At 33.5% G+C, this 27,102-nt stretch overlaps 1 protein-coding gene across 1 annotated transcript in view; it reads right to left on the bottom strand.

Annotated features, from left to right (window-relative positions):
• TRDN (triadin) overlaps nt 1-27,102 on the bottom strand; it is a 343,597-nt gene that overhangs the window by 80,123 nt on the left and 236,372 nt on the right. The window contains exons 19-20 of the mRNA XM_081044419.1: nt 25,065-25,112; nt 17,024-17,071 (exon numbers count right to left, since the gene is read on the bottom strand). Of these exons, the coding sequence (XP_080900545.1) occupies nt 17,024-17,071; nt 25,065-25,112 (96 nt within the window). The remainder of the gene's footprint in view (nt 1-17,023; nt 17,072-25,064; nt 25,113-27,102) is intronic.

Genomic DNA, 27,102 nt, shown 5'->3' with positions numbered 1-27,102 from the left:
AAGAATCAAATTCAAAATGCTTAACCTTTCTTACCCAGCTAGCCCTACTGAAGTGCTCAGAAATATCACATCAGAAACTCTTCTTTACCTCTTTTGTAGATACAAAATGCCTACTGATTTGAGATATTTTTTATGAGCATGATGAATAAAATCAAAGTATCAACTCTTTGGATTTTTCTTTTGATGGAAAGAATAATTTTAAAGAATCATGGATAGCTCTATCCATAAGTTCAACGATACCAGATAGTTTCCCAGAATATGACTATTAATGTACATCACACAGTATCAAAAATATTAAAATTGATAACATCTCTATTGTTTCTTATAGTGATGCTGCATTATTCCTAAAGTTATTTTTGAGGAATGGCATACATTTTTAATATTTAATATGTAAATGCCTTACTAGTACCTGTTATTGTTTATGTTCATTCGGACATAATTTTGAGAATCAGAGATATTTTAGAAAAGATATTTTATAACATTTTTATCTTTTCCAAACTCCAAAATATAAATTTTATAAATGCAACAAAAATATTCTCAAATTGTCAAAATGGTTTAAAATGCTGTGCTTGTAATTCCCATAAGGGAAAATGTAATATATTGATGCTTTCTCTAATGCTAAATTTGAATGCTTCTGAAAACATGTTGTCAGAGTTTAATTTTACTCAGGCCACTGTCCATTAACTATATAGCTAAGTATGACCTGGTCGGGAAACCAACTTTCTCTTTGTCTTAATGGTACATTTAATCAGTCCCTATTCTATGGGCTAAAGAATTTGATACATATATTTTTAACATGTTAAAATATTTTCTTCTAAATATTTGTTTTAAAATTCTTAATTAAAACATTAACCAGTTGTTACAGCCAATGAACCAATAGTGGTACATCATTATCAACCAAAGTTCAACAGTTTAAATCAGGGTTAATTCTTAGTTTTGTTCATTCTATGGATTTTGACAATTGTATAATGTCATCTACCATTATAGTATGATGCAGAATAGTTTCACTGACATAAAAATCCCTAGTGCTTCACTTATTCATTCCTCTCTCCACAAATTTGGGGCAAACACTGAACTTTTCATTATTGCCACAGTTTTGCCTTTCCAAAATGTCACATAGGTGGAGTTATACAATATGTAGACTTATGAGATTGGCTTCTTTCACTTAGAAATAGAATTTAAGGTTCCTTTAAGTTTGTTTTTCTTTTTTTTGTGGCTTGATAGCTATTGGATTTTTAGCACTGAATATTCTATGGATTCATCATAGTTCATTTATTCATTACCTATTGAAGAATATATTTGTTGGTTCCAAGTTTTAGCAATGAGAAATGAAGTTGATACAAACATTTGTATGCAGGACATAAGTGGACAAAAGTTTTCAACTCATTTGGGTAAAGACGAAGGAACATGACTGGCAGATTGTAAGGTAAGGGTATATCATTTTTGTAAGAAACCACTGAATTGTCTTACACCGTGTCTGTACCATTTTGCATTCTCTCCAGCAATGAATGAGAGTTCCTGTTGTTGCACATCCTCCCCAACATTTAATGTTGTCAATGTTTTGGATTTCAGCCATTCTAATCAATGTGTAATGGTATCTCATTGTTTTAATTTGTAATTTTGTAATGATGTATAATATTGAGCATCTTTCCATATGCTTATTTGGTGAGGTAGTTCTTAATATTTTTGCCAATTTTTAAAATAAGTTGTTTATTTTCCTATTTTTGAATTTTAAGAGTTTACTTTGTATTTTGGATAATAGTCCCTTAAAAGATTTGTATTTTCAAATATTTTCTCCCATTCTGTGTCATGTGTTCAAATACTCTTGACAGTACAGTTTGCAGAGGACTCAATTTTAATGAAGTTCAGTTATCAATTTTTTATTCATGTATTGTGCCTTTGATGTATCTAAAAAAGTCATTGCCAAATCCAAGACTGCCTAGATTTTCTCTTATGTTATTTTCTAAAAGTTTTATAGCTTTATGTTTAAATTTATGTCGATGACCCAATTTGGGTTAAGTTTTTGAGAAGGGTATAGAGTCTGTGACTAGAGTCATTACTTATTTATTTATTCATTCATTCATTCATTTATTTATTTATTTATTTATTTATTTATTTATTTATTTATTTATTTATTCTTGCTCTTGCAGATGTCGAGTTGGTGTAGCACCACTTGTTGAGAAGATTATTCTTTCCCGATTTACTTGCTTTTGCTCCTCTGTCAAAGATAAGTAGAACATATTTTTGTGCATCTATTCTGGGCTCTCTGTTCTGTTTCATTGATCTATTTGTCTATTCTTTCAACAGTATCAAACTGTGTTGATTACCATAGCTCTATGGTAAGTCTTGAAGTCCAGTAATGTCAGTTTTCTGACTGTTTTTCTGCTTTAATATTGTCTTGGGTATTCTGGATCTTTTCTTTTTCCAAAGACATTTAAGATCAGCTTGTTGATATCCACCATATCAGTTTGTCAATATCCACTGAGGTTTTTACTGTGATTGCATTGAATCTACAGATAAATTTGGAAAGAACTAACACCTTAACAATTTTGACTCTGTCTACCCATAAACATGGAATATCTCTTAATTATTTAGTTATTTTATTTCTTTCACCAATTTTCCTCATAAGATCATGTACATATTTTGTTAGATTTATGTCTAAATATTTCCTTTTTAGTGCTAATGTAAACGGTGTTGTGTTTTTAATTTTGTTCATTACAATTTTTCATTAAAGGCATATAGAACAATTGACTTTTGCATTTTAACATTATATCTGGCAACCTTGCCATAATCACTGATTAGTTCCAGGTTTTTCTTGATGCTTTGGGATTTTCTACACACACACAATCTCACATCACATGTAAACAAATACAGTTTTATTTCTTTCTTCCCAATTGGTATACCTTTTATTTTAGTTTCTTATTGCATTAGTTGGTACTTCTACTATAATGTTGAATAAGTGTCATTAGAAGAGACATCCTTGCCTTGTTCCTTATCTTGTGGGTAAGCTTCGACTTCTCTTTGTTAAGTATGATGTTAGCTATAGGTGTATTTTTTGTTGTTGTTGCTGTTGTTATTTTTTGTAGATGTTCTTTATCAAGTTGAGTAAATTCTTTTCTATTCCTAGTTTGTTAGTTTTCATCATGATTGGGTGTTGGATTTTGTCAAAGAGTGTTCTGTATCTATCGACAAAATTTTCTTAGTTTTTATGTGTTTCTTCTTTAGCCTGTTGATGGATTACATTAATTTATTTTCAAATGTTAACCAGCCTTGCATAGTTGGAATAAATCCCATGTGGTCATGATGTATTATTTTTATACTTTGTTTGATTTGAGTTGCTAATATTTGTTATTTTTTTAAAATCTCCACTCTAACAATACTTTAAACTTTGTGATGGATATGTGCATGTAAAATAAATTTGAGCTCTGAGACTCCCAGAAGTGCTTGTCTGGAGCAAAACAAAAGCTAATACCATTTCAACAAAATAGACACTGTCCTTCATACAGTTCTTATAACGTTGACAAAATGATCTCTCCTGCAGAACAAGAACCCTGGGTCCATTTCAGTTCTTTCACTTAAGAACAATATTTTAAAAGAAGGATACAATTTTGTATTTTAAAAAGATAAACTTGATCTATTCAATAAATATTGATTCAATGTCTCATTTGTGCTTGCAGCTGAAAAAACAAAAGGGTTGCATGGAGTTCAGTCTTTGCTGAAATACATATACATAGACAGATTAAGTATAATGATAGAGACACATACACAGAGATCTGGTACAACAGGATTGTCCAACTCTACCTGATAAAATGAGAAAATATCTCACAGAAGCACTTGCATTTGTGCTGGATTCTGAAACTGGATATAAAGTTTGCTATCAAAGAAGAATTGAGAAGACATCTCCAACACAGGAAACAACATAAGCAAACCATGGAGTGTGAAAGTTTATGCGGCTGGATTGCTGGATATACAAAATGGGGGAGAAGAAGTGAGCCAAGGCTGGAAATTCATACTAAGTATTGGTGGTGAGGGAACCTATACTACCCTACTAAATTTTTAAATTTATATCCTTCTAGTCATGAGGAGTCTTTAAATCCTAAAGCTAAACATTTATTTTTCTGTCATTGTATCAACGTAATTAACAAAATTTTGTACATAAGACAATATGACATATACTGAACTGGCTGACAGTACATAGAAAGTCATTGTCATTTTGTTTGGAAATAGCCCAAAATTGAAACCACCAGTCACCCACAGTTGTGCTATCCACATTCTGTTGTATCCAAAGAAGATATCTTCTGATTTTTAAAAATTGTTTCTTTGTGTGTGTGTGTGTGTGTGTGTGTGTGTGTGTGTGTGTGTGTATGTATGTTCATGGTTATAATTTCTATATCCTGTGTGCCATAACTATTTATTCTTATAACTAAATTAATATTTACAGAATCTTCATGTCTTTTAAGTGAACATCCAATAGCATGCTTTACTCCAGAGATGTATGTGTTAAAATTTAAGTGTAACTGTATATTTTGAAATTTAAGTGAAGTGAATACTTCAAATATAATTTATTAAGTAGATTTATTTAATATTTAAAATAGTTTCATTTTGGAACCTGAATCTGACCTTTTTGTGTACATTTTTGTAGAGATCGTACTTGCAATAAGAAAAAAAAATAGGTCTAGTTTTCAGCATTTGGGACAAAGTAGAAATGTTCAAAGTAGAAATGTCTCAGGAATAGAAGACATTTCTTACAAATGAGAATTACACAATACTAAGATTGGAAAGTCCTCTAGAGATTGCTTGTTCAAATATCTTGGCTTACAAAAGAGGCTTTACAAGGCAAGAAACTAGCTTACTGTCACAGAATATTTTACTGGAAGGCCTATACCAAGCCCTAAGTTTTATTTGAGCTCTATCCTTCAAGCAAGTTAATATTTCTAATCATCATTGGCTTTCATCAGTTATTTCCATTTCAAGGACCAAGAATATAAATTCTAACTCCAAATTAAAAATTGTTCACCATGATTTTTATTGCCAAGATTTTAATAGAATATAGGATCTCTGTATGGGTTATCTGCCATAGTATCTCTCTTTTTCCCATAAAAATTAAGTAAAATTAAACCCAAACATTGCAAGTTATAATGATGAAGTAATTTTTAACTTACATTTTGCCATTTCATAATTCCAAAGGAAGATATGAATTGCATTTTCAGTTTTTTAGTAATTGCTTTCATTAGCATGTGATATATCATTTTATGAAAAATTGGTACAGTTATAATCAATAAGGTGCAAGTAAATGTATGTATAATTTTGATAAAATTTTCATGTTCATTCCTGAAATTATTTGACCTAAAATGTGTAATTTAATTTACAATGAAAAGAAAGTAACAATGTATTTTTATGTAGGGTTAATGATTTCATATGATTTCTGCAATTTGATTTCTAAAGAATGGAGCTTAAATCCATTAATTTGTTCCAGATTGCAGCATAACAATTGATATTAAGTAATTTTATTCAATATAGTATTTGCCAATTATTATTATTATTATTATTATTATTATTTTGCTAAACAGGTCTTTAGTAGATTAATTTATAAATGAAGGAAAAATGTCAATAAAAAAGAAAAAAAAACACATTATCAAAAAATAATTTTTGTTCTGACCACTCAGCTTTGTTACATAGCAACTTACAATATTCTTTCTATTAAAAATTTCTAAGGGAATAAAAGAGAACAAATTGATATGTGGCTTCAGGATAATAACGAGTGGAAATAAATACTATAGAAAAAATATATTAGCAGCTTAGTGTTCTTAAGCTTATAAAGAGGTGTTTTCTTGGTGTGTTATATGGCAAACACTATAATTCATTTCCACAGTCTTTTATATAATCTAGTGTAGAACATAAAAAGAACAAAGTTGATTTTTCTCTCTGGAGAACAAAATTTTTATATTCAAATTTCTATAGTACATAATTTAAAAAAAATATTTTTACATGCCAAATCCTGGTGCTGGTAATCAATTTTATATAAAGAAAAGTAGGAGTTGGGCAGCTGGATAGCTCAGTTCGTTAGAGTGTGAGCTCTGAACAGCAGGGTTGCTGGTTCGATTCCCACATGAGCCAATGAGCTCCACCCTCCACAACTAGAGTGAAGACAGTGAGCTGCTGCTGAGCTCTTAGGCAGCCGGATGACTCAGCTGGTTAGAGCGCAAGCTCTCAATAGCAAGGTTGCCGGTTCCACTCTCACAAGGGATTGTGGGCTGCACCCCCTGCAACTAAGATTGAACACGGCACCTTGAGTCAAGCTGCAGCTGAGCTACCAAGGGGCAGCCGGATGGTTCAGTTGGTTAGAGTGTGCGCTCTCAAGAACAAGGTTGCTGGTTCGACTCCACATGGGATGGTGGGCTACGACCCACACAACTAGGTTGAAAACAGCAACTGGACTTGGAGCTGAACTGCGTCCTCCACAACTAAGATTGAAAGAACAACAACTTGACTTGGAGCTGATGGGTCCTGGGAAAAAACACACTGTTCCCCAATAAAGCCCTGGAAATACACACTGTTCCCCAACAAAGTCCTGTTAAAAACAAATAAGTAAAATGAAATAAAGAAAAGTAGGACTTACAAGAGAATTTTCAAGAAAATTTTCATTATGAAGAGAATGAAATGCCCTATTATAGATTTAAGTACATCTTAAAGAACTATCAACCTAATATTAAGATGTAGACACTAATTAACAATACACATTTGACATTGTTTGAAAAACATTAAATTACATAAAGTATTGCAAAAGGAATCTGAAGTGAGTTGTCATGTTCAGAAATCACATGACAACTTTCTTCATATTTACTCTTAGATTTGACTTAGCTTTAAGAAGTGGTTTATAACCACATTCTACTACATTTCCCCACAAATAAGACTTAGCTGACCATGAGCTCTTTGTGTCTTTGGAGCAAAAATTAATATAAGATCTGGACTATTATATTATATTATATTATATTATATTATATTATATTATATTATATTATTATATTATTAATTTAATATATTATTGTATTATTTTATTATTATATTATAATAATATAATATGTTATATTATATTATTATAATATAATATATTATATTAATTTTTGCTCCGGAAGATGCATTAGAGCTGATGGTCTGGCTAGGTCTTATTTTCAGGGAAACATGGTATTAGTTTTATATGAAGATTATTGGAAGTTAAATGTGAAGACAAAGTATAAGAATGAAGATAGGTGAAGCAAGAGCACACATTTGATGTAAAAAGTTTGTTACTTTTAAGAACCTAAAAGATGAATAAAATTTCTATTAAGAAACTACTTTGATGGATCTGGTCAACATGGCAGAGTAAGTAAATGATCTGTTTACCTTCTCTCACAACCACATAAAAATTATAACTAAACTATAGAACAACCATCATTGAGAATCACTTGAAGTCTAGCAGAACCAAAGCTCTATAACTATGGACATATAGAAGAAGCCATCTAGAGACTGGTAGGAGGTACAGAAATACAGAATGGGGTCATCTCACACCTATGTGACCATTAAAAATCGAGATGTATATGTTGACGGTGGAGGTCCCCCCAGAGAAGCAAGGGGTCCCAGCCCCACAGCAGGCTCCCCAGCCCAGGGTTTCAGTGCTGGGGAGATAAGCTCCCAAAAGTTCTGGTGAAAATAAGTAAAGTTGGAGGGTGGCTGCAGTTCCAGGAGCTCCTGTTAAAGGGCCCACACATAGACTTACTTACTAACAGACTCACTCGCTCTGAGTCCAGCTCTGGAGCAGCAGCTCAAAAGGCACCAGGAACATTGAGGGAGGAGCTGAATTGTCTGGCAGCTTTCTCTCAGAAGGAGGAGATGGAAGAAGCCATTGTTTCTTTGTTGAGCCCTCCCTTCTCCCAGTATGCAGATATTTGCAGCCACCATATCTGAATCTCCATCAATCTGACTAATACGGTTTGCCCACCCATGTGATTCTGAGACCCTGCTCCAAAGAACCTTCAAGCCCACCTAAGATGCTTCCAGTGGTTTTTTTTTTTTGTATGAACAGACTGCATTGGCTTGTGCTCAAGACTTTCCTAAAATCTCTTAAAGATTCACAAAACTCAAAAAAGCAGCATCTGGCTTCAGTGTATTCCACTGGATGAGCAGCCCTAAGTCGGGTACTAGAAGCAGCTGGCTTTGGTGCACAACTTTGTCTCTTGAGGCAACTCCAAGCCCAGCATGGGTGGCAGCCAACTGCAGATTGTTTTGTGGTTCATGGCAGGTAGCCCTAGGCATGGTACAGGCTGGAGCTGACTTGGCCTGGGGTGAGTTCCCTTTCAGTAGACTGCAAGGCTGACATGCCTGGTGGCCAGCTTCAGGCCCAGCCAAAGCATCACCTGGCATCTCCTGGGGACAACACACCCAAAGGGCACACTGTGCAGGCACCAGAACTCTGCTAAAGAGAATACTGCTCTGTAGGGCAGACCCTTCACAACAACTCTTCCACTATAGTCAAGGCCAATCCACAGAGAAAATCAGTCTGAAGGATGATCGATTCCTCCTATCAACATGAAAAAAGCAATCAAGGCTCAACTACAAGAGAAGGACACACACAACCCAAACAAGGGACACACCTGGACAACCCGGCTCAGGTGACCAGAAAGACTATGCCATAGACCCCCCGAGCACACCTACTACATAAGGCCACTCTACTGAGACTGGGAGACATAGTAGCTATACTTAATACACAGAAACAAACACAGGGAGGCAGCCAAAATGGGGAAACTAAGAAACATGTCCCAAATTAAAGGACAGAAAAAATCTCCTGAACAAAAATGAAACAAAATGGAGACAAGCAATCTACCAGACGCAGAGTTCAAAACACTTGTTATAAAAGTAATCAGTGAATTCAGCGAGATCTTCAACAAAGAGATAGAAAACATAAAAATAGATATAGAAAATATGATAAAGAACAAATCAGAGATAAAGAATAAAAACGATGAAGAATGCATTAGAGGGAATCAATAATAGATTAGATAAAGCAGAGGATCAAATCAGTGATTTCGAACATAAGGTTGTAGAAAACACCCAAACAGAACAACAAAAAGAAAAAAGAATCCAAAAAAAATGTGGATAGTTTTAAGGGGCATCTGGGACAACATCAAGTGTATCAAAATTCACATCATAGGAGTACCACAAGAAAAGACAAAGCAAAGAATTGAAAACCTATGTGAAGAAATAATGACAGAAAATTTCCCTAACTCATGAAGAAAATAAATATACAAGCCCAGGAAATGCAGAGACTCCCAAACAAGATGAACCTATAAAGGCCCACACCAAGATACACCATAATTTAAATACGAAAGGTAAAAGACAAAGAATCTTAAAAGCAGCAAGAGAAAAACAGTTATTTACCTCCAAGGGAGCTCCCATAAGACCATCAGCTGATTTCTCAACAGATACTTTGCAAACCAGAGGGGACTGGCAGGAAATAGTCAAAGTGATTCAAAGTGATGAAAAACAAGGAACTACAACCAAGCAAAGTTATGATTTAGAAGTGAAGGGCAGATAAAGAACTTCCCAGACAAGAAAAAAGCTAAAGGAGTTCACCGACACCATACTAAACTTACAAGGAATCTTAGAGGAACTTAAGACAAAAAAAAAATAAAAATAAAAACTGTTAATCATAACATGGCAATAACTAAATATCTATCAACAATTACTTTAAATGCAAATGGTTAAATGTTGCAATCAAATGTAAGATGACTGAATAGATAAGAAAACAAGACAATTACATATACTGACTAAAACAGACTCACTTCAGATTGAAAGACACACACATACAGAAAGTAGAGATGAAAAAAGATATTTCATAAAAAAGGAAATGAAAAAAAATTGGAATAGCAATACTTATAGCAGAAAAAATAGACTTGAAACCATTTAAAACAAAGGCTGTAACAAGAGACAAAGAAGGACCCAGTAATCCCACTTCTGGGTATTTATCTGGAAAAACCCAAAATGTTTCTTCAAAAGGACGTATACATCCGTCTGTTCATTGCAACATTGTTTACAATGATCAAGATGTAGAGGCAGCCTGGGTGTCCAATGACAGACAAATGGATAAAGAGGAGGTGGTACATATATACAATGGAATATTGTTCAGTCATGGAAGGGAATGGGTTCTTGCCATCTGCAGGGCATGCAGAGTATTGTGCTGAGTGGAATATGTCAGACAGAGAAAGACAGATGCAATGTGTTCACTTATATGTGTAACACAAAGAACAAAATAACCAAAAAACAAACAAAAACAAAACAGAAACAAAATCATAGGTACAGAGAATATTTTGATGGTTTCCAGAGGGAGAGAGGTTAGGGACAGGGTGAAAAAGGTGAGGGGATTAAGAAGTTTAAATTTGCTAGTTACAAAACAGTCATGGGGATGTAAAGTGAAGCACAGGGAATATAGTCTACAATGTGGTAATAACTATGTATAGTGTCAAGTGAGTAGCAGAGTAGTCAGGAGGATCACTTCTTAAATACATAAATGTCTAACCACTAGGATGTATGTCTGAAATTAATATATAATAATATTGAATGTCAACTGTAATTGAAATTTTTCAAAAGGGGGAAAAGGTGATGAGGGATAAGAGATTCAAATTTCCAGGTATAAAACAAGTAAATCATAAGGATTAATGTACAGCACGGGAAATATAGTCAATGATATTGTAATAGCGTGGTATCATATGGTGGTTGGACTTCTCATGGTGTTCACTTCTTTATGTATATAAGTGTTGACTACCTATTATATATACCTGAAACACATAATATTGTACATTAACTATATTTCAACAAAAATCTTAAAAAACACACACAATGGGACTTATAGGTGATGTAATACAGAATTGTACACCTGAAATCTATGTAACTTTACTAACAATTGTCACCCCGATAAATTTTAATTAAAAAAAGAAAAAAACATGAATGGATAAAAGAAACTACTTTGATGAATCATGAAAGGGGTAGAATGCAGGCAGAGTACGGGTGACACATTGCTCCTAGGCATGTTGTCTATTCTGATAATATCAGGCAACTTAATTTAGTCCATCTGTTAACCAGTTCTTCTACCTGAGAATTAATAAGTTTAGTGGTAAGAGTGGTCATTCTAGTATGCAATGCAGTGTGATGTTCCTGCGATAATAATACAGTGTTAGTGTGTTTTTCCATGAAATGCTCAGAATCTCTAAGGGAGGGAAGGAAAAAACATAGCCACATAGGCCATATTAGACAGAGAGGTAATTAATTTTCATGATAATTGAAAGGCAAAATATATTCATGGAAACAAGAATTGGGGCATTATAATTCTCTGTCTGACCAGTACTTGCCTGTAGCATATTCTGCATAAAATAAGAGTGATCAAGTTACACATTAGCTTATTAGAGAAAAATAGATCATTAATAACAAAGAACTATTAACTTTTGATATAATGGTACAATATGAATGCACGTCTCATTACATCACCTCCAAATCTCATCAGTTTTGGCACACATTGATCCTTTACTGGGCTGAAATTCTCTTTGGCACTGAATGACATTCCTACCAAAAAATGTTTGAATTACATGAACCAAATGTTGCATGGCAGGCAGTGGCACCCTGCAGGAGATCAGTGTAACAATACAAACTTCTTTTGACTATGTTGTTCTGCTATGATAAGTAGGATTTAGACCTGTCTTTTTTAGGATGAGGGGAATGGGGAGAAACATGGTGAGAGAGGAGGGGCTAGAAAGGAATTGCCCATGAGATAAAATAATCATGAGAACATTCTAAGCTATTAAATAAAAACAGACTAAGAAGAAGTGAAATGTGCTACGTGAGCAAGTGAGACAGTGGAGAATTGCTAAAAGGTTCTCTTGAAAATACACAATGTATATAACCACACAAAGTACACTCATTTTTACATGTGTTACATGGGATCCATATGTAGACCATCTTCTCTCTGAAGTCCCTCTTCCCCCTTTGCTCCTCATAACCATTCCTCAGCGCCTAATCTGTTGTGGGCGCTCAATAAATATTAAACAACTAAAACACAAACTATTGTCAAGAAGTTTGGAATTCACAGGAATCAATAGTATTGTTATTATCATTTAACATTTATTGAGGGTCAACAGCATGACGTAGTCCACATGTGCAAATAAGTTACTTAATAATCACATTTTAACCAAATAATTGAGTACATTTTGTATTGTTTCAATTTTAGTCCATTATTCTTAATTGTAAAATGGTTTCTCTCTTTTTTAAACAATGTTGACACACCATGAAATATAAACATTCATTATTTAAATAAATAAGTTTCTCTCAGGGAAATCATTACTTTTGGATATTATTAACATTCACGTGAAAGTATGAGCTAAATCTACAATAAGTACACATCACAGATTCTAAATAGACCAGCACATATACAAAGAATGGAAGAATCTGAAATGTTGGATGAGGACAGTGACACATATACAAAGCATGTTATAGCATTTGAGTTTCACCTGCTGCTGTGACAATTTAAAACACTTATACAGTTACGTAGGGTACCGTTGTTTACAAAATAGCATCAAAGGTAAAGAAAGGAAGTCTTCTGGTGGACACAAATTAGCAGATTTACTAATTTAGAAACATTTCTTAATTTAAGGCAAAACTGAGTTTTGTATTACAGGAAATGAACTGCATTTATACATTTATGATTCACAATCTCCAATTTTACCCTTAAAAATGATTACTATGTTCAAATTTATTCTTGGTGTTAATCGGCACTCGGTTCTATTTAATCTTTTTTCATATACATGTTTCTGTCATGTTTCTATTTAATTGGATTTTGAAGTGCTTTTTAATCGTTAAGAGGATGGAAAACTGTACATAATACTTCTGTAATGAAACTTTCAGTTTAATTTTGGGATACTGAAGAATCAGTAAGTATTCATACTTATAAAATGTGTTTTTCCTTAACGTTTGAATCTCGGAATTTTTTCAAATGACAGTCTTTTTAAAGCAGCATTTCCTTAAAAAAGGAATATAGCCTCTATATTTCCATGTAAGAAATGTACTACTTAACAACTTTGTTGAATAGATACTTGTTACATTTGGGAGGTATAAGAGATCATCTAATTCAGATTCATAATTATAAAAATAAGAAAAGTGAGGATAATAATTAACATTTCTATATCTGAATTCATACACTGTCCACATTGGGCAATTGTTTTACTTTCTCTTCCATTTTCAGTTTTCAAAAAATAGTTCACAATATCAGAGTTGCAATTACTAAAATTTAATATTTTCAATATTTTTATCTAGACGATGACTGCACATGCAGTTTTGTTTATGTAAGAGAACCATCAGCAAAGATCATAGCATTCATGATGTAATTAATGAGTAATGCATATTTATTAATTTCCCTCTACTGTTTCCATTTTAAAAATGGGGGATAGTTGAAGCACTTAATCATTTATCTTCTGGTTTCTGAACTGTTTGGCAACCCTCCTTATTGGAAATCACATTTTGATTTACTAAAATATTCTTCTAATTGCATAGTATTTAGAGGCATAGTTCACTCAAGGCTGGATCACCTAATACTCCTTTCTTCACTAAGTACTCTATATTTTCATCTACACTCCAAATATTTACTAAACACTTAACTGTATGCCAATACTGTTATAGGCTCTCACAACAGATTCTTAAAGAACACCTCGAATGATGTCATCATACACAGGTATCAATGAAAAAAAAGACAACTTGAGAGTGATTTAATTTATTACTATTTACTCCACCTTTTCTCTGTTGAACTTAAGCCACACTGAAGAAAGACAAAATTAAAAAAAAAAAAAAAAAAAAAAAAAAAAAAAAAGAGTCGTGGGCTCCAATCTACAACTCAGATCTTCAAAGTTAATGACCCTGATTGGTCTCCTCCCTTGTCCCAAGAAGTAACAAGTCATTGGACAATTCTTTAGATTGACACTTTTACTCCTCTGGCTAGTAGCAAGCACATGTTACTAAAGATTTTCTTCTTAGAGAAAGTGAGGTTGAAAAGAGAGAGAGGGAAATGGGATTTGGGGGTGCAGATCTATTTTGAAAATGAATACCAAAGAGGAAAATATACCCTAAATATGAAAAATTAAAGATCAACAACTGAATAAACTAAATTTAATGAAAGCTGAGGTACTCTTTCTAGATATAACATACAAATATATAGAGATATGAATCCTCATTTAATAACACGTGCTGTAATGTTCTATCTTTGGTATCCCTCAGTTCTCAATATGATGATAGCAACATTTATTGTGGAAGACATTTGTATCTTCTGGTGTTTCTAGGTAATTGCTTTCTAAGCAAGAAGAAATAGTTAATGGTGTGTGTGTGTGTGTGTGTGTGTGTGTGTGTGTGTGTGTGTACACATATGCACCTTTAAGGTGAAGAAATGTGTAGAGTTTCTTAATACTCAAAATTGTAGTCTAGCCAATTTCAGATCTTCACGAAAAGAATAACTGAAAAAACACGATTCATCATGAATTAGAGATAAAATACTTACATTTTGGGGCTTTTGCAGACGTTAGATTAACTAAATTTCTCCTTCTTACATGATACAACGTCTAGTTTGCTGTTACATTAACATAGAATTCATTTGACCTTTCACTATCTGAATTTCCTACAATGTAACTTTAGTTTAATCAATGTTTCCTAAGTTTTCCCATTTATAATGAAGACTGTTCAGAGGTTCAATACACAGAATTTTACATAGATCTCAAAGCGTTTTTGACATCCATAAGGAATTACGAAAATCATGAAGTTTTTTTCCTAGTATAAGTTCATAAATTCAAACTTAAATGAATGGAAAAACAAAACAAAAACTCTTTATAATCTAATCAATTGTACTTCAATGCACTATGAACTAGTTTGAGATTATTTATACTTCTGAAGATAACTAAAAACTACATAAGAAAAAAGTACACAGCAGTCTTAAGGCATTATCTTATGAATAAATATTAGAATACTATGATGAAATCTATAGAATGCCATTGATTTATTCTCACAGAAACTCCCTGCTTTACTAACATCACTAAATACGTATTTTCCTATAAATTATTACTCATAGATATATCACCACAAAAATATGCAATTTATTCAAATACTCTATTTCTTATGATTTTTATAGTTGAAAAATAGCAGGTCATTGATTTACAATATTTAAAACTGAATTGATTTACTCAGGCAATATAAAAAAGCCATTGAAATAACCTCAATTTTTTTACCTAAGCCAAGAGCCTAAACTCTTCATAATACAAAAAAGGTACTGTTAATAAAAAAAAATGAATTACAAAATCACCTGAAGAAGTAAAGTCACATCTCTAAAAGCTATTTCCAGTCTCATATCAACTTGATGAAACATTATGAAATTGATAAAACTGATACTAACAGGCAGGTGAAAAGAAATAAACAATCTCTGCTTAAATCATTTATTCGTTGGGTACTATTATTAGTGTAGTTGTTTTATATTCTAATCAATTTTCTCTTAATGTGCTGTGGCTATCAAAAAATGTACAAAAGTCGTAAGATGAGTAATCAACACTTTTACACTATAGGGGAGAAAACTGAAGCTCAGTGAAATCAAAGTGTTTTGATAACTTATCTCACCTATATTGAAGCTGATTTCATAAGGGAAAATGCTTAGGAAAATACTATACACTTATCTAGGAATTTGTAATTTTTTATATCCTTTTACATATGTTTTCTTGTTTGGGTTCCGCAGCTTGCCTGATGAGCAGATCAGATATAATTAACTTCATTTATTAAAGAAGAAATTTAGGCTCAGAACCTTGCCTAAGTGAACACATTAAAATGAGTATCCAGTACTCCTACTCTTCTACTTTGTTTCAGAAACTAAAATATCCACTTCAAAAAGAACTTGACAGAAATATTCTATTTAATTCTAAAATTCCAGGTAGTCCCCAGAAGCCAAAATAAATTTGAAAACCTTTTCAATGTGATTGCACTGTGATTTTTATTTAGAAAAGCCCAAGGAAATAAATCCCTGACTAATAGTTTAATTTAACTGAATCCTTAACCTTAGTTTGGTTGTCTGAAATGTGAGGGATCGAAGGATTTTTGGACACATTTAAAGGTAAAATTATAAATTTCTGATATTAAGAATTCAATTGCATCTCAAAGTTAAGAGGAAAATTACTTTGATTTCATTCTTGACAAAATTATTGCTAATTCTGGTTTTATTTATTTATTCTAATAAAAAATAAATATTATAATAACATGAAAAGCCAAAGACTGGGGGGCGGGGGGCGTGGACAACATTTAAATTAAGAGCACTGTGATCTCTAAAAGAAGACACTATCATTTTAAATGCTTTAACCCTACTGTGCTGTAGCATTTTCCTAAAGCATATTTTGGAGTGATATAATTATTACATAGTTGCATAAATAAAAATAAAATACATCATTTATAGCATTATGATTTATAAAATTAAATTTTCAGACCTCTTGGGAGAACGAATTGCTAAAGTCATAATGTAAACTACAAATAACTTATTTTGTTGTTTTCCCCTTTTGTTTTAACTATTACATATTATTTCCAAGCAATAGAAATTGGTTTTGCATACATAGAATTGTGTTATCCATCTTTATTTGTTAAAGTTTTGATCAGGTGTTGTTCAAACCACAAACCTAACAGAAGAATGTCTACCAGTTGCCCTGGATCATTTCCTTATTCCCAACCATCTTCAGCATTTCTCCTGATGTAATTAAGCAGTCTGCAGAGTTTTCCTGTTCTGAACCTATATTCAAAGTTTAGTTATACAACAGAACAAAAACCCAAATCTCTGCCTCACATTCTCCCTAGCACAGAGAAAAACATGCAAGGACAGTGATAGAGCAATGGATTTAAAGGTTATTGTCTTCCGCCTGTCTGAATCCAGTGCTTTCCTCCTCATGTTGGTGTCTTTCTAAAGAAGATAATGTCAACCTCCTTCATTTTTTTTTACCTTGCTCCACTGTCTTGGTTGTTTTCTGTTCCTTCTTTCCAGGTACAGCTGCAAAGCAGAGATAAGGTTTAAATAAAACTTCCTGATGGAACTGTAGCTTCACTCAAAAAAACATTTTTAACTCATTCAATGCCAAATATTTCTTCTAAACAAGATATTTTAAAGCTTTTGCAACATTTTTTATTTCTCTATAATCCAATTGGAACCTATTTTAAATCTAATCATATACAATTAGAGGAAATCACTTGCCTCTTTCTGACCCTTTTTTTGTACTCTATTATACTTTATTCTTTCTTTTTTTTCTTTAAATTCAAGTGTATTGGGGTGACAATTGTTAGTAAAGTTACATAAAATTTCAGGTGTACCATTCTGTAATTCATGATCTGTATCTCACATTGTGTGTTCACCACCCAGAGTCAGTTCTCTTTCCATCACCATATATTCTAGACCCCCACTCCCCCCACCTCCTTACCCCCTGGTAAACCCTAAACTATTGTCTATGTCTATGAGTTTTTGTTCTTTCAGTTGTTTGTCTTGTTCTTTTGTTGTTTTCGGTGAAAACCACATGTCAGTTAAATCATATGGTTCTCTGCTTTTTCTATCTGACTTATTTTGTTTAGCATTATTATCTCAAGATCCATCCATGTTATCACAAACTGTCCTATTTCATCGTTTCTTACCTCTGACTAGTATTCATTGTGTATATATATCACAACTTCTTTAACCATTCATCTATTGAAGGACATTTTGGTTGTTTCCATGTCTTGGCCACAGTAAATAAAGCTGCAATAAACATTGGAGCACACGTGTCTTTATGGATAAATGTTTTCAGATCTTTTAGATAGATACACAGGAGAGGGATTGCTGGGTCATATGGTAATTCTATTCATAATTTTTTGAGGAACCTCCACACTGCCTTCCATAGTTGCTGCACCAGTCTGCATTACCACCAACAGTGTATGAGGGTTCCTTTTACTCCACAGCCTCTCCAACACTTGTTACTATTTGTCTTGTTGATGATAGCCATTCTGACTGGGGTGAGGCGATATCTCATTGTGGTATTTATTTGCATTTCTTTGATGATTAGTGATGTTGAAGATTTTTTCATATGTCTATTTGCCATTTGTAAGTCCTCTTTGGAGAAATGTCTCGTCAGATCCTCTGCACATTTTTAATTGGGTTGTTTGTTTTTTTTGTTGTTGAGTTGTATGAGTTCCTTATTTTGGATATTAGCCCCTTATTGGAGGCACTGTTTGCAAAAATCTTCTCCCATTCAACTAGTTGCCTCTTTATTTTATAGATGGTTTCTTTTGCTTTTTGTGCAGAAGCTTTTTTTTGGTTTCTTTTTTCTTTTGTTTTTTGTGCAGAAGCTTTTAAGTTTTATATAGTCCCATTAATTTATTTTAGCTTTTACTTCCCTTGCCTTTGGAGTCAAATTCATAAAATGTTCTTTGAACCCAGGGTCCATAAGTTTAGTAACTATGTTTTCTTCTATGCAGTTTATTGTTTCCAGTCTTATGCTTAAATCTTTGATCCATTTTTTTTTAATTAGTTTCAGGTGCACAAGACAAGGTAATACTTAGACGTTCATCATTTATATCCCTTACACTGTGGAACCCCCTCCCCCATCCCCCCATCCACTATCCCTCCGACATCGCACCGAGCCATCACATTATATATATAAAATTATAGTTGGCATTCATTATTGTTCAGCTTCAGGTGTACAGTACATTGATCAAGCATCTACATCTTCCCTGAGGTGGTCTCCCAAATGGGACACGTGTCCATCAGATACCCTACAAAATCTTTACAACATTATTGATTACATTCCCCAAATTATTTTTCAAAAACCCTGAGGCCATTTTGTGGTTACTGACTGTTTTCTAATCCCCTCACCTTTCCCCTTATCCGCCCCCTGCCCATCTAACAACCCTCAGTTTTTCCTCTTTGTCCCCAAAACTGTTTCTGATTAGTTTATTCACTTATTCTTTTCTTTAGATTCCGCATATAAGTGAGATCATATGGTACTTGTCTTTCTCTTTCTGACTTATTTCGCTTGACATAATGTTCTCTAGATTCATCCACGTTGTTGCAAATGGTAAGATTTCTTTTTTCTTTATGGCTGCATAATACTCCATTGTATAAATGTACCACAGTTTCTTAATCCAGTCATCTACCGATGGGCATTTCGGTTTTTTCCGTCTTGGCTATTGTGTATAGTGCTGCAATAAACATAGGAATGCATACAGATTTTTGAATTGGAGTTTTGGATTTCTCCGGATCTAGGAGTGGAATTACTGGATCACAGGGTAGTTCCATTTTCAGATTCCTGAGATACCTCCATACTGTTTTCCATAGAGGCTGCACCAATCTGCAATCCTACCAATAGTGCACAAGCGTTCCCTTTTCTCCACATCCGCGTCAGCACTTGTTGTTTGTTGATTTATTGATGATAGCCATTTTGACTGGGGTGAGGTGGTATCTCATTGTAGTTTTTATTTGCATTTCTCTGATGGTTAGTGAGGTTGAGCATTTCTTCATATGTCTGTTTGCCATCTGTATGTTCCTTTTAGAAAAATGTCTCTTCATGTCCTCTGCCCATTTTTTAATTGGGTTATTTGTTTTTTTGGAGTTGAGTTGAGTGAGTTTTTTATAGAATTGTGATATAAATCCTTTATTAGATATATCATTGGCAAATATCCTTTCCCATTCAGTAGGATCCCTTTTTGTTTTATTGATGGTTTCCTTTGCTGTGATCTTTCCTACTCTGCTTTGATAAACAAGCTCTATAAAGTATTTTACTTGACAAGACTATGATTAATTGACTTACATTCCAGATTATTGCTGCAGACATTTAGTGTCTTGAAAATGTCAACTATTTGCTCCTTTAAATTCAAGCTTAATATAATTTAATCAACTGAAAGGACAGTGCAGTCATACTTGAGATTCATTTAAATATTAAATAAAGTCATACCAAATCACAGGTAACCAAAAGAGAAATAAGATTATCATTCAGGTGTTTTTCTTTCCCGTAAACTATGATTTCTCTGAGGTCAGTAGAATATTCACTGTTTACCTATTTATACATCAAAATAGTAGAATGATTCACACAAAATCAATGCACCCCACTGACATAACTGATTTAAGTAAAGATCTTAAGAGGATACTAACAACTATTAGAGAAGGAGAGGGAGAGGGAGAGGGAGAGGGAGAGGGAGAGGGAGAGGGAGAGGGAGATGGAGAGGGAGAGGGAGAGGGAGAGGGAGAGGGAGAGGGAGAGGGAGAGGGAGAGGGAGAAGGAGAGAGAAGATGACTTTTTTTTACAAAAAACTTGTTAAATTCACTCATTAGGTATAATAGTTCATCTGTAGATTCTTTTGATTTTTTCAAGTAGATAATTTCATCTGTGAGTAATGGGTTTTATTTCTTATTTTCTATTCCTACACCTACTACTTCTTCTTCTCACCTTATTCCTCTGGCTACAATATTCAGTACAATGTATAATAGAAGTTTATGAGATTTTATAGAGAATCTAATTTTAATTTTGTTGCTTTTCCTATTGTACAATTTAATTTCTATTTAATTTGCTTTTTCTCTGACAGTTTTAATTTCCCTTCCTTCTACTTTCTACTTTTCCTGGGTTTAATATTCTGTTATATATATATACATATATATATATATATATATATATATACATATGTATGTATATATATATATATATATATATATATGTATATATATATATATATACACACACATATACACACACACACACATTTCCCAGATATTTGATTTTCAGCCTTTTTCTTTTTTAATGACTATCTTTAAAGAGTATAAATTTCACTCCAAACATTATTTAGCTGTATCCCAGTTTTCAATGTAATGTTTTCATTATATATTAGTTCAAACTATTTCTAAAATTCCACTGTTGCTTTTTATTTGACCCAAGAGATATTTAGATATATATTGCTTACATTTCTCACACCACCTAACATTGTCTCCGACATAGTAAGTAATTGATATATATTTGTTTCATGATTAAATCTATTGATTAACAAATGAGATATTTTGACAATAAATATTCTGAAGTGTGTAAGAGAGAAAAGAGATCAGTTTTGGTGTTAGTGGTTTTACTGGAAGAGTAGAAATTTTAGGTGTAGCCAATAGTGAGGAAAGACAAAGGAGCAGAGAAGCCTTAGGTGGACCTAGAGGAAAGTGAACAAGTTTAACTGGGGCAGAGGCTTCCCACAGAAGAGCTACGAAGGAATCTAAAAATAGAAGATGGGGACAATTGCAGAAGACCTTGAATTCCAAACTAAAAAGTTAGACAGTATTATGTACATTTTAAACAGATAGTAAGATGTGCAGTATATTAATCTCCTCTATGAATGCTCTCTCGCAAATTAGTGTGGAAACAAAACACTGAAAATTTATGATTATAATAGAATCCTGTGTATACAGTCTTGTTTGTAATTTTTTTTATTTAGAAAACTCATTAAAATATTGCACAGGAAATATGTATTTTTCAATTATTTCATTACAATCTTCTGAAGATAAATAAATGTCTTTTAGAAAACAAGGGGAATGTGACTTAAACATAAATACCAAGATTTTTTTGTTTTTCAATGATGAGTTCATAATTCCTTGCACTCATATTAAGTAAAGAAGGCTAGTTCTCTAACAACACCACTTTTTGTTACTCATAAAAGGTCACTGAAAATGCTGATTATACAGAAAAGAAGACATTTTGCACAAAATAATGATACTTTCTGGTTCTGATGTAAAATTCATCAAACCTAGTTTTATGAAGAGTAAAGTTTAGGAATAAACAGCTCATATAGGTGAATTTTCTAACTACCTAGAATCAAAAGAAGACCTTAATCAATTTCTCTTTCAATACCACAGGGTCCCTGAAACCTCCTTTGGTGCTAAGAGAGAAGAAAAAAAGGAAAAAATCCTTTCATTCTACATTTGGAGGTTTATTTTAAGGAGGGAAAATTGTGTATTGCACTTCTTCAGGGCTCCCAACTAAAATGAAGAAAACAAAGTAGCTAACATTCTTAGAAAGTAACCCTGGATTGGGGATAACCGTGACATAAATTAGGGGATGAAGAAATTGGTTTTCTGTAGTCCCAGGCTTTTATTTCACTATTTCCCCTCTTAATTTTCCTTGGGAACCTAATTCCCCCATACAATTATCTCTCTCCTTTCTTGCCCCTCAACACCACTCGTATGTCCATTAGCAGTGGGGCTTTTACCTGGGCAGTGAGGCTTACGTGGAAGTGGGGTATGTTAAAATCCTGGGAAAGAAGTGAGGAGTGGTAAGGAAATATTGTGAAGTTTGAAATCTCATCCGTATGATACATACATTACTTGTAGAATGTAGACCTTATAGCTTTAGATGAAAAAATATTATTTCCAAGGATATAAGAATGCAGTGTTACCTGCCCAAATGTTATTTCCTGGAGATGTCAATGACAAACAATAGAATATATCACTGACTATGGAAGAAAAAAGTTTTAAAAGTTACCTGCCCAAATGTTATTTCCTGGAGATGTCAATGACAAACAATAGAATATATCACTGACTATGGAAGAAAAAAAGTTTTAAACACACAGGGTCCTTAGATATATAATATATTGAGGTGGAGAGACAGGAAAGAGAGTCTTCTCTTCATTTTTCATATGATGCTAACTATTTAGTCTTTTTCACAAGGCCATCCTTTCCTGCTACCATCTTCCCTGAATGTTACTTATAGTATATTTGGAATTATAAAGAAAATAGTATTATTGTAGCATGCAAAACAAGAAAAGTCTGAAAATAAAGTTGAAAAGGGATATAAAAACAAGATCTTGGGAAACTCTAACAATGTCAGACAGTTAAGTTCCCGAACTTGTTGCAACAATGTTGTTAACCTTTTTTTGACATCATTATGAATTTGTACCAACTAGACAAACACTTAACCAAGTTTACTGTTTGGAAGTGTTGAAAAGGCTGCATGAAAAATTTAGACAACCTGAACTTTTTGCCAACAATTCATGGCTCCTGCATCACAACAATGCACCAGCTCACACATAACTGTCTGTGAGGGAGTTTTTAACCAGTAAACAAGTAACTGCATTGGGACACACTCCCTACACACCTGATCTGGCCCCTAGTGATTTCTTTCTTTATCCAAAGGTGAAGGAAATATTGAAAGGAAGACATTTTGATGACATTCAGTACATCAAGGGTAATATGATGAGAGCTCTGATGGCCATTCCAGAAAAATAGTTCCCAAATCACTTTAAACGGTGGACTAGGCACTGGCATCGGTGCATAGCTTCCCAAGGGGAGTACTTCAAAGTTGACCATAGTGATATTCAGCAATGAGGTGTGTAGCACTTTTTCTAGGATGAGTTCGCAAACTTAATTGTCACACCTCATATGTTGTTTTAACAAGTTTGGGCATTATCTTATGCAGAACTGAGAAAAAGAGAGTTTTAAATTAAGAGTGGTTTACTTAGTTTTATGACTTTGATAATTTACTTTTACTATTGTGTGGGTTCTGGTAAGATAAATATTAGTGAAAAAATAAAGACACAAGGACAGTGGTGAAATTGTTACAGAGGTTCAAATATAAGATAGTGAAGATTTAAATTAATATGAAAGTCATGTTTATGAATAGAAGTAAATATATTCTAAACATATTTAGGGGATAAAATCAGCAGAACTAGAAGATTCTTTGATTATCAGGTGAAGGAGAAAAAGAAAAATCAATCATCCCCAGATTTCTAGTGAGGTGAAGAGCAGATTGTAGATTTGCCGATGATAATGAAATGAAACAAGGGAATGAGGAGTTTAGGTTAAGACAGGTTGCATTTGAAGGTGATTATTGGACAGTTGAATATACAAGGTTGAAATTTCCTGGGAACATCTTTTCACAGAGACGTCCTGAAATGATGACATAGAATTGAGAATCTTCAGGATATACAGGGCAACAGACATATCTCACAAAGAGAGGTTACAGAACGAGAGTTCAGAAGATTCACAATGGATTCTGGGAACATCAATAATTAAGGTGCAGTAAAGAAAAAAAAAGACACAAAAAAGTCAGAAATAAACATCAGAGAATATGGGGAAAACCAGGAAACTATGTTGTCACGAGAACCCCAAAAGTAGAGAAGCTTAGAGAAAAGACAAAGTGGTAAATGCAACTGAGAAATCTAGTAACATGAGGAAGGGGTATATGTGTAAATTTGTGTGTGTGTGTGTGTGTGTGTGTGTGTGTGTGTGTACTGAGGACAGGTTTGTTAAATTGTCTTTTGAGATACTTCCAAAGACATTGGATAGATTACTGATTTCATCTCTATTTGTAAAATAGAATTACAAATTTCAGAATTGTTCCAGTTAATTTTAATTGGGAATACGTAAAACTTTTCACCATGCTGATTATTTTAAATTTATATTAATGTTCTTAAAAATATTCTTTAAAATGTCTCCAATATTCACATGAGTAGTTATTTCTGACTAGACATGACAAGAGAAATAGCTTTGAAAACTTACATTTCAAACTTCACAATATGTTTCTTAAAGCAAAATGTTCCTAAGTGAGCATTCCAAGGAACACATTTCCTAATTTGATATTATTCTTGTACAAAATGAACATTGTTCATCTAAGTTCTACTAGTCAAAGTTTCATCTGTTCGAGCCCTAACACTTAAGGCAGTATACTGAAGTTGAATGCTCTCCAGGTGACTGGGATTCTACTGAACTTGTGCAGCTGCATTTCTTCAATTTTTCAAAAACTAACTTGCAGTTGAACTGCAATGACTAGTTTTAGTTTATGGCCTTAAATGAATGAAACCATTGCGATTAGAGCACTGAAGACAAAGCCTTGTTAATATAGATCTATAAATCTTGTGTAAAGTGTTTGTTTCCATAGCAATGACATAGTAAAATCAATAGAGCTCTTCTATAAGCACTAAACAATACAGTAGGTTAGAAACTTTTGCAGACATAAGTTTTAGTCATGACAACTTTTTCTTTAAGCTGAATTTACCTTTTTTAGTTGAGGCAGCACCGACCTCTTCCTTGGCTCGATCCGTTTCTGCAAATTCAGATATTAAAGAATTAGAAGTTAATATCAGAAATTTCAGGTCGATATCTTACAGCATTGTAAGTCAGACAAGACTAAAATTGTCCAAAAGATAAAATATAAGTGGCAGCTGAGAGCAAAGCAAGCAACACAGAAAACCAAACTATAAAGTGCTGGTATTTTACTTTTAAGTAATGAACTTCCTTAAATTGTAATACAGAAACTGTCTTCCAAGATACAACCATGAGGTATTAAAATTTTATGCTTATATAAGTAGTGACCATAAAAGAAGTTAGCTTATTTCCTAAAATACACGGGAATACAAATTTATTAGTTTATATTCAAATCTAAAATGGTATATGAGTTATGGAGAAGAGGACTTGAAAGGTCTTCTTTGTTTGTTTAACCTTTAATTATGGAGATAGCAAGCAGTACTTGACCACAATCAATTAGCTTTATGTTATAAAAGATTAGCCATAATAAAAACATTCCATTTGAATATTGCTGAGAGAGAGAGAGAGAGAGAGAGAGAGAGAGAGAGAGAGAGAGAGAGAGAGAGAACACAATAGAATTAAAAAGGCTAAAATGCCTTCTTGGAATATTTCTGAATACCTAGTGTGGAAAAAAGAAAGCTGCCCTTAAGGTATAATCGGAAATGCTGGTCCTAGTACAAAATACTGGACCTGAAATCAAGGCTAATTAAAGTCAAAGTTTTCTCTCACCCACAGGAAAGAAGGAAAGTAAGAATGAGCTGGTGAATTTTTACCAGCGTTTGCTTCCCTCCTCAAACTTCCAGCATTGTGCAGTATGGAGGCAAGCTGCTGCTGGGCACTTTCTAGAGAAAACAGCAGCAGACTAGACTACCTCACCTTTTTACCACCTCACCAGCACATACAGCCACTATTTGTCTTCTTTCCAGTCCTGAAGGAATATCAGTTCCTACTCCTATTTAATAACAATTCTTCCATTTGGGCACTGTATCCCATCTCCTTTTGCCTCATCAAGGCCTTTGTTCTTCCAACTTTTGCTTTTATATGCTACCTCCTCAGATTTTCACTACATAGATTGTCGTGCGGGGTCTCCGGCGGGGTCTCAGCTTGCGCTCCCCACATAAGAACGCAGGACATGGTGAGGCCAAAAAGGAACACCCACAGAGCCATAAGTAGGGGAGTCATAGCACTATATTCTCACCGGCGGCATCCACCTCTCTGCAATCTGCTCTTGCTAGCCCTCATTCTTTCTGCTAGCGTAGCCACAGCCATTATATTAGTGGCCAATGGCTTACGGGTTACAGCTGACGGCCAACTAGCCACAGCTGCTGGCCATATGATCACAGTTGATGGCCATTTACTACCCGAGCCAGCACCTTTCTATGTGAGGCCAAGAGCCTGGAAACTGTTTTGGGGGGCTTTACCCCCACACAGATGCTCTCACATCAGCTCAGAAACATAATATGTCATGCTTGATAACCTCAGACAACCACATCCTTCCACTTCCATAACAACTACACTTATTTCTCTGTGGTCCATCATAGCCTCCAGAAAGCTGCTACACTCAATGTCACCACTTTTATCTTCTCATTCTCTACTTTTAAAAACTCATTTAATTGTGAAAAATATACAAATAAAAGGTGTAAAGGAATACAACATATGTGCACATGTGAATGAATGGCAATAAAAAATGCCCATCTTTGAAACCCCTTATAGGCATAAAAAATGCAATATTATCAAAGTTTGAAACCTCTTACTTGTCCTACTTTCACTGCATGACTGCCTTTTCGCAGAATTATCAGTGTCCTAAATTTAGTATTAATTATTTTCTTATTTTTCTATAAAGTGTTTATTACATGTATTTATCTCTAAACAAAGATAAGACTTTTATATATATTGAATTAGATTGTTTAGTGATACAACGTTATATAAATTGAAGTATATTGTTTAATTTTTGTGGTTTACTTCTTTCAAACATTGCGTTGAGATACAGATGTAAACCAGTTAAATGA

The sequence above is a fragment of the Rhinolophus hipposideros genome (assembly GCF_964194185.1).
Source record: "Rhinolophus hipposideros genome assembly, chromosome: 3".
Taxonomy (NCBI): domain Eukaryota; kingdom Metazoa; phylum Chordata; class Mammalia; order Chiroptera; family Rhinolophidae; genus Rhinolophus; species Rhinolophus hipposideros.
The sequence above is the reverse complement of the archived record's forward strand: the minus strand, read 5'-3'. Positions and strand labels throughout refer to the sequence as shown.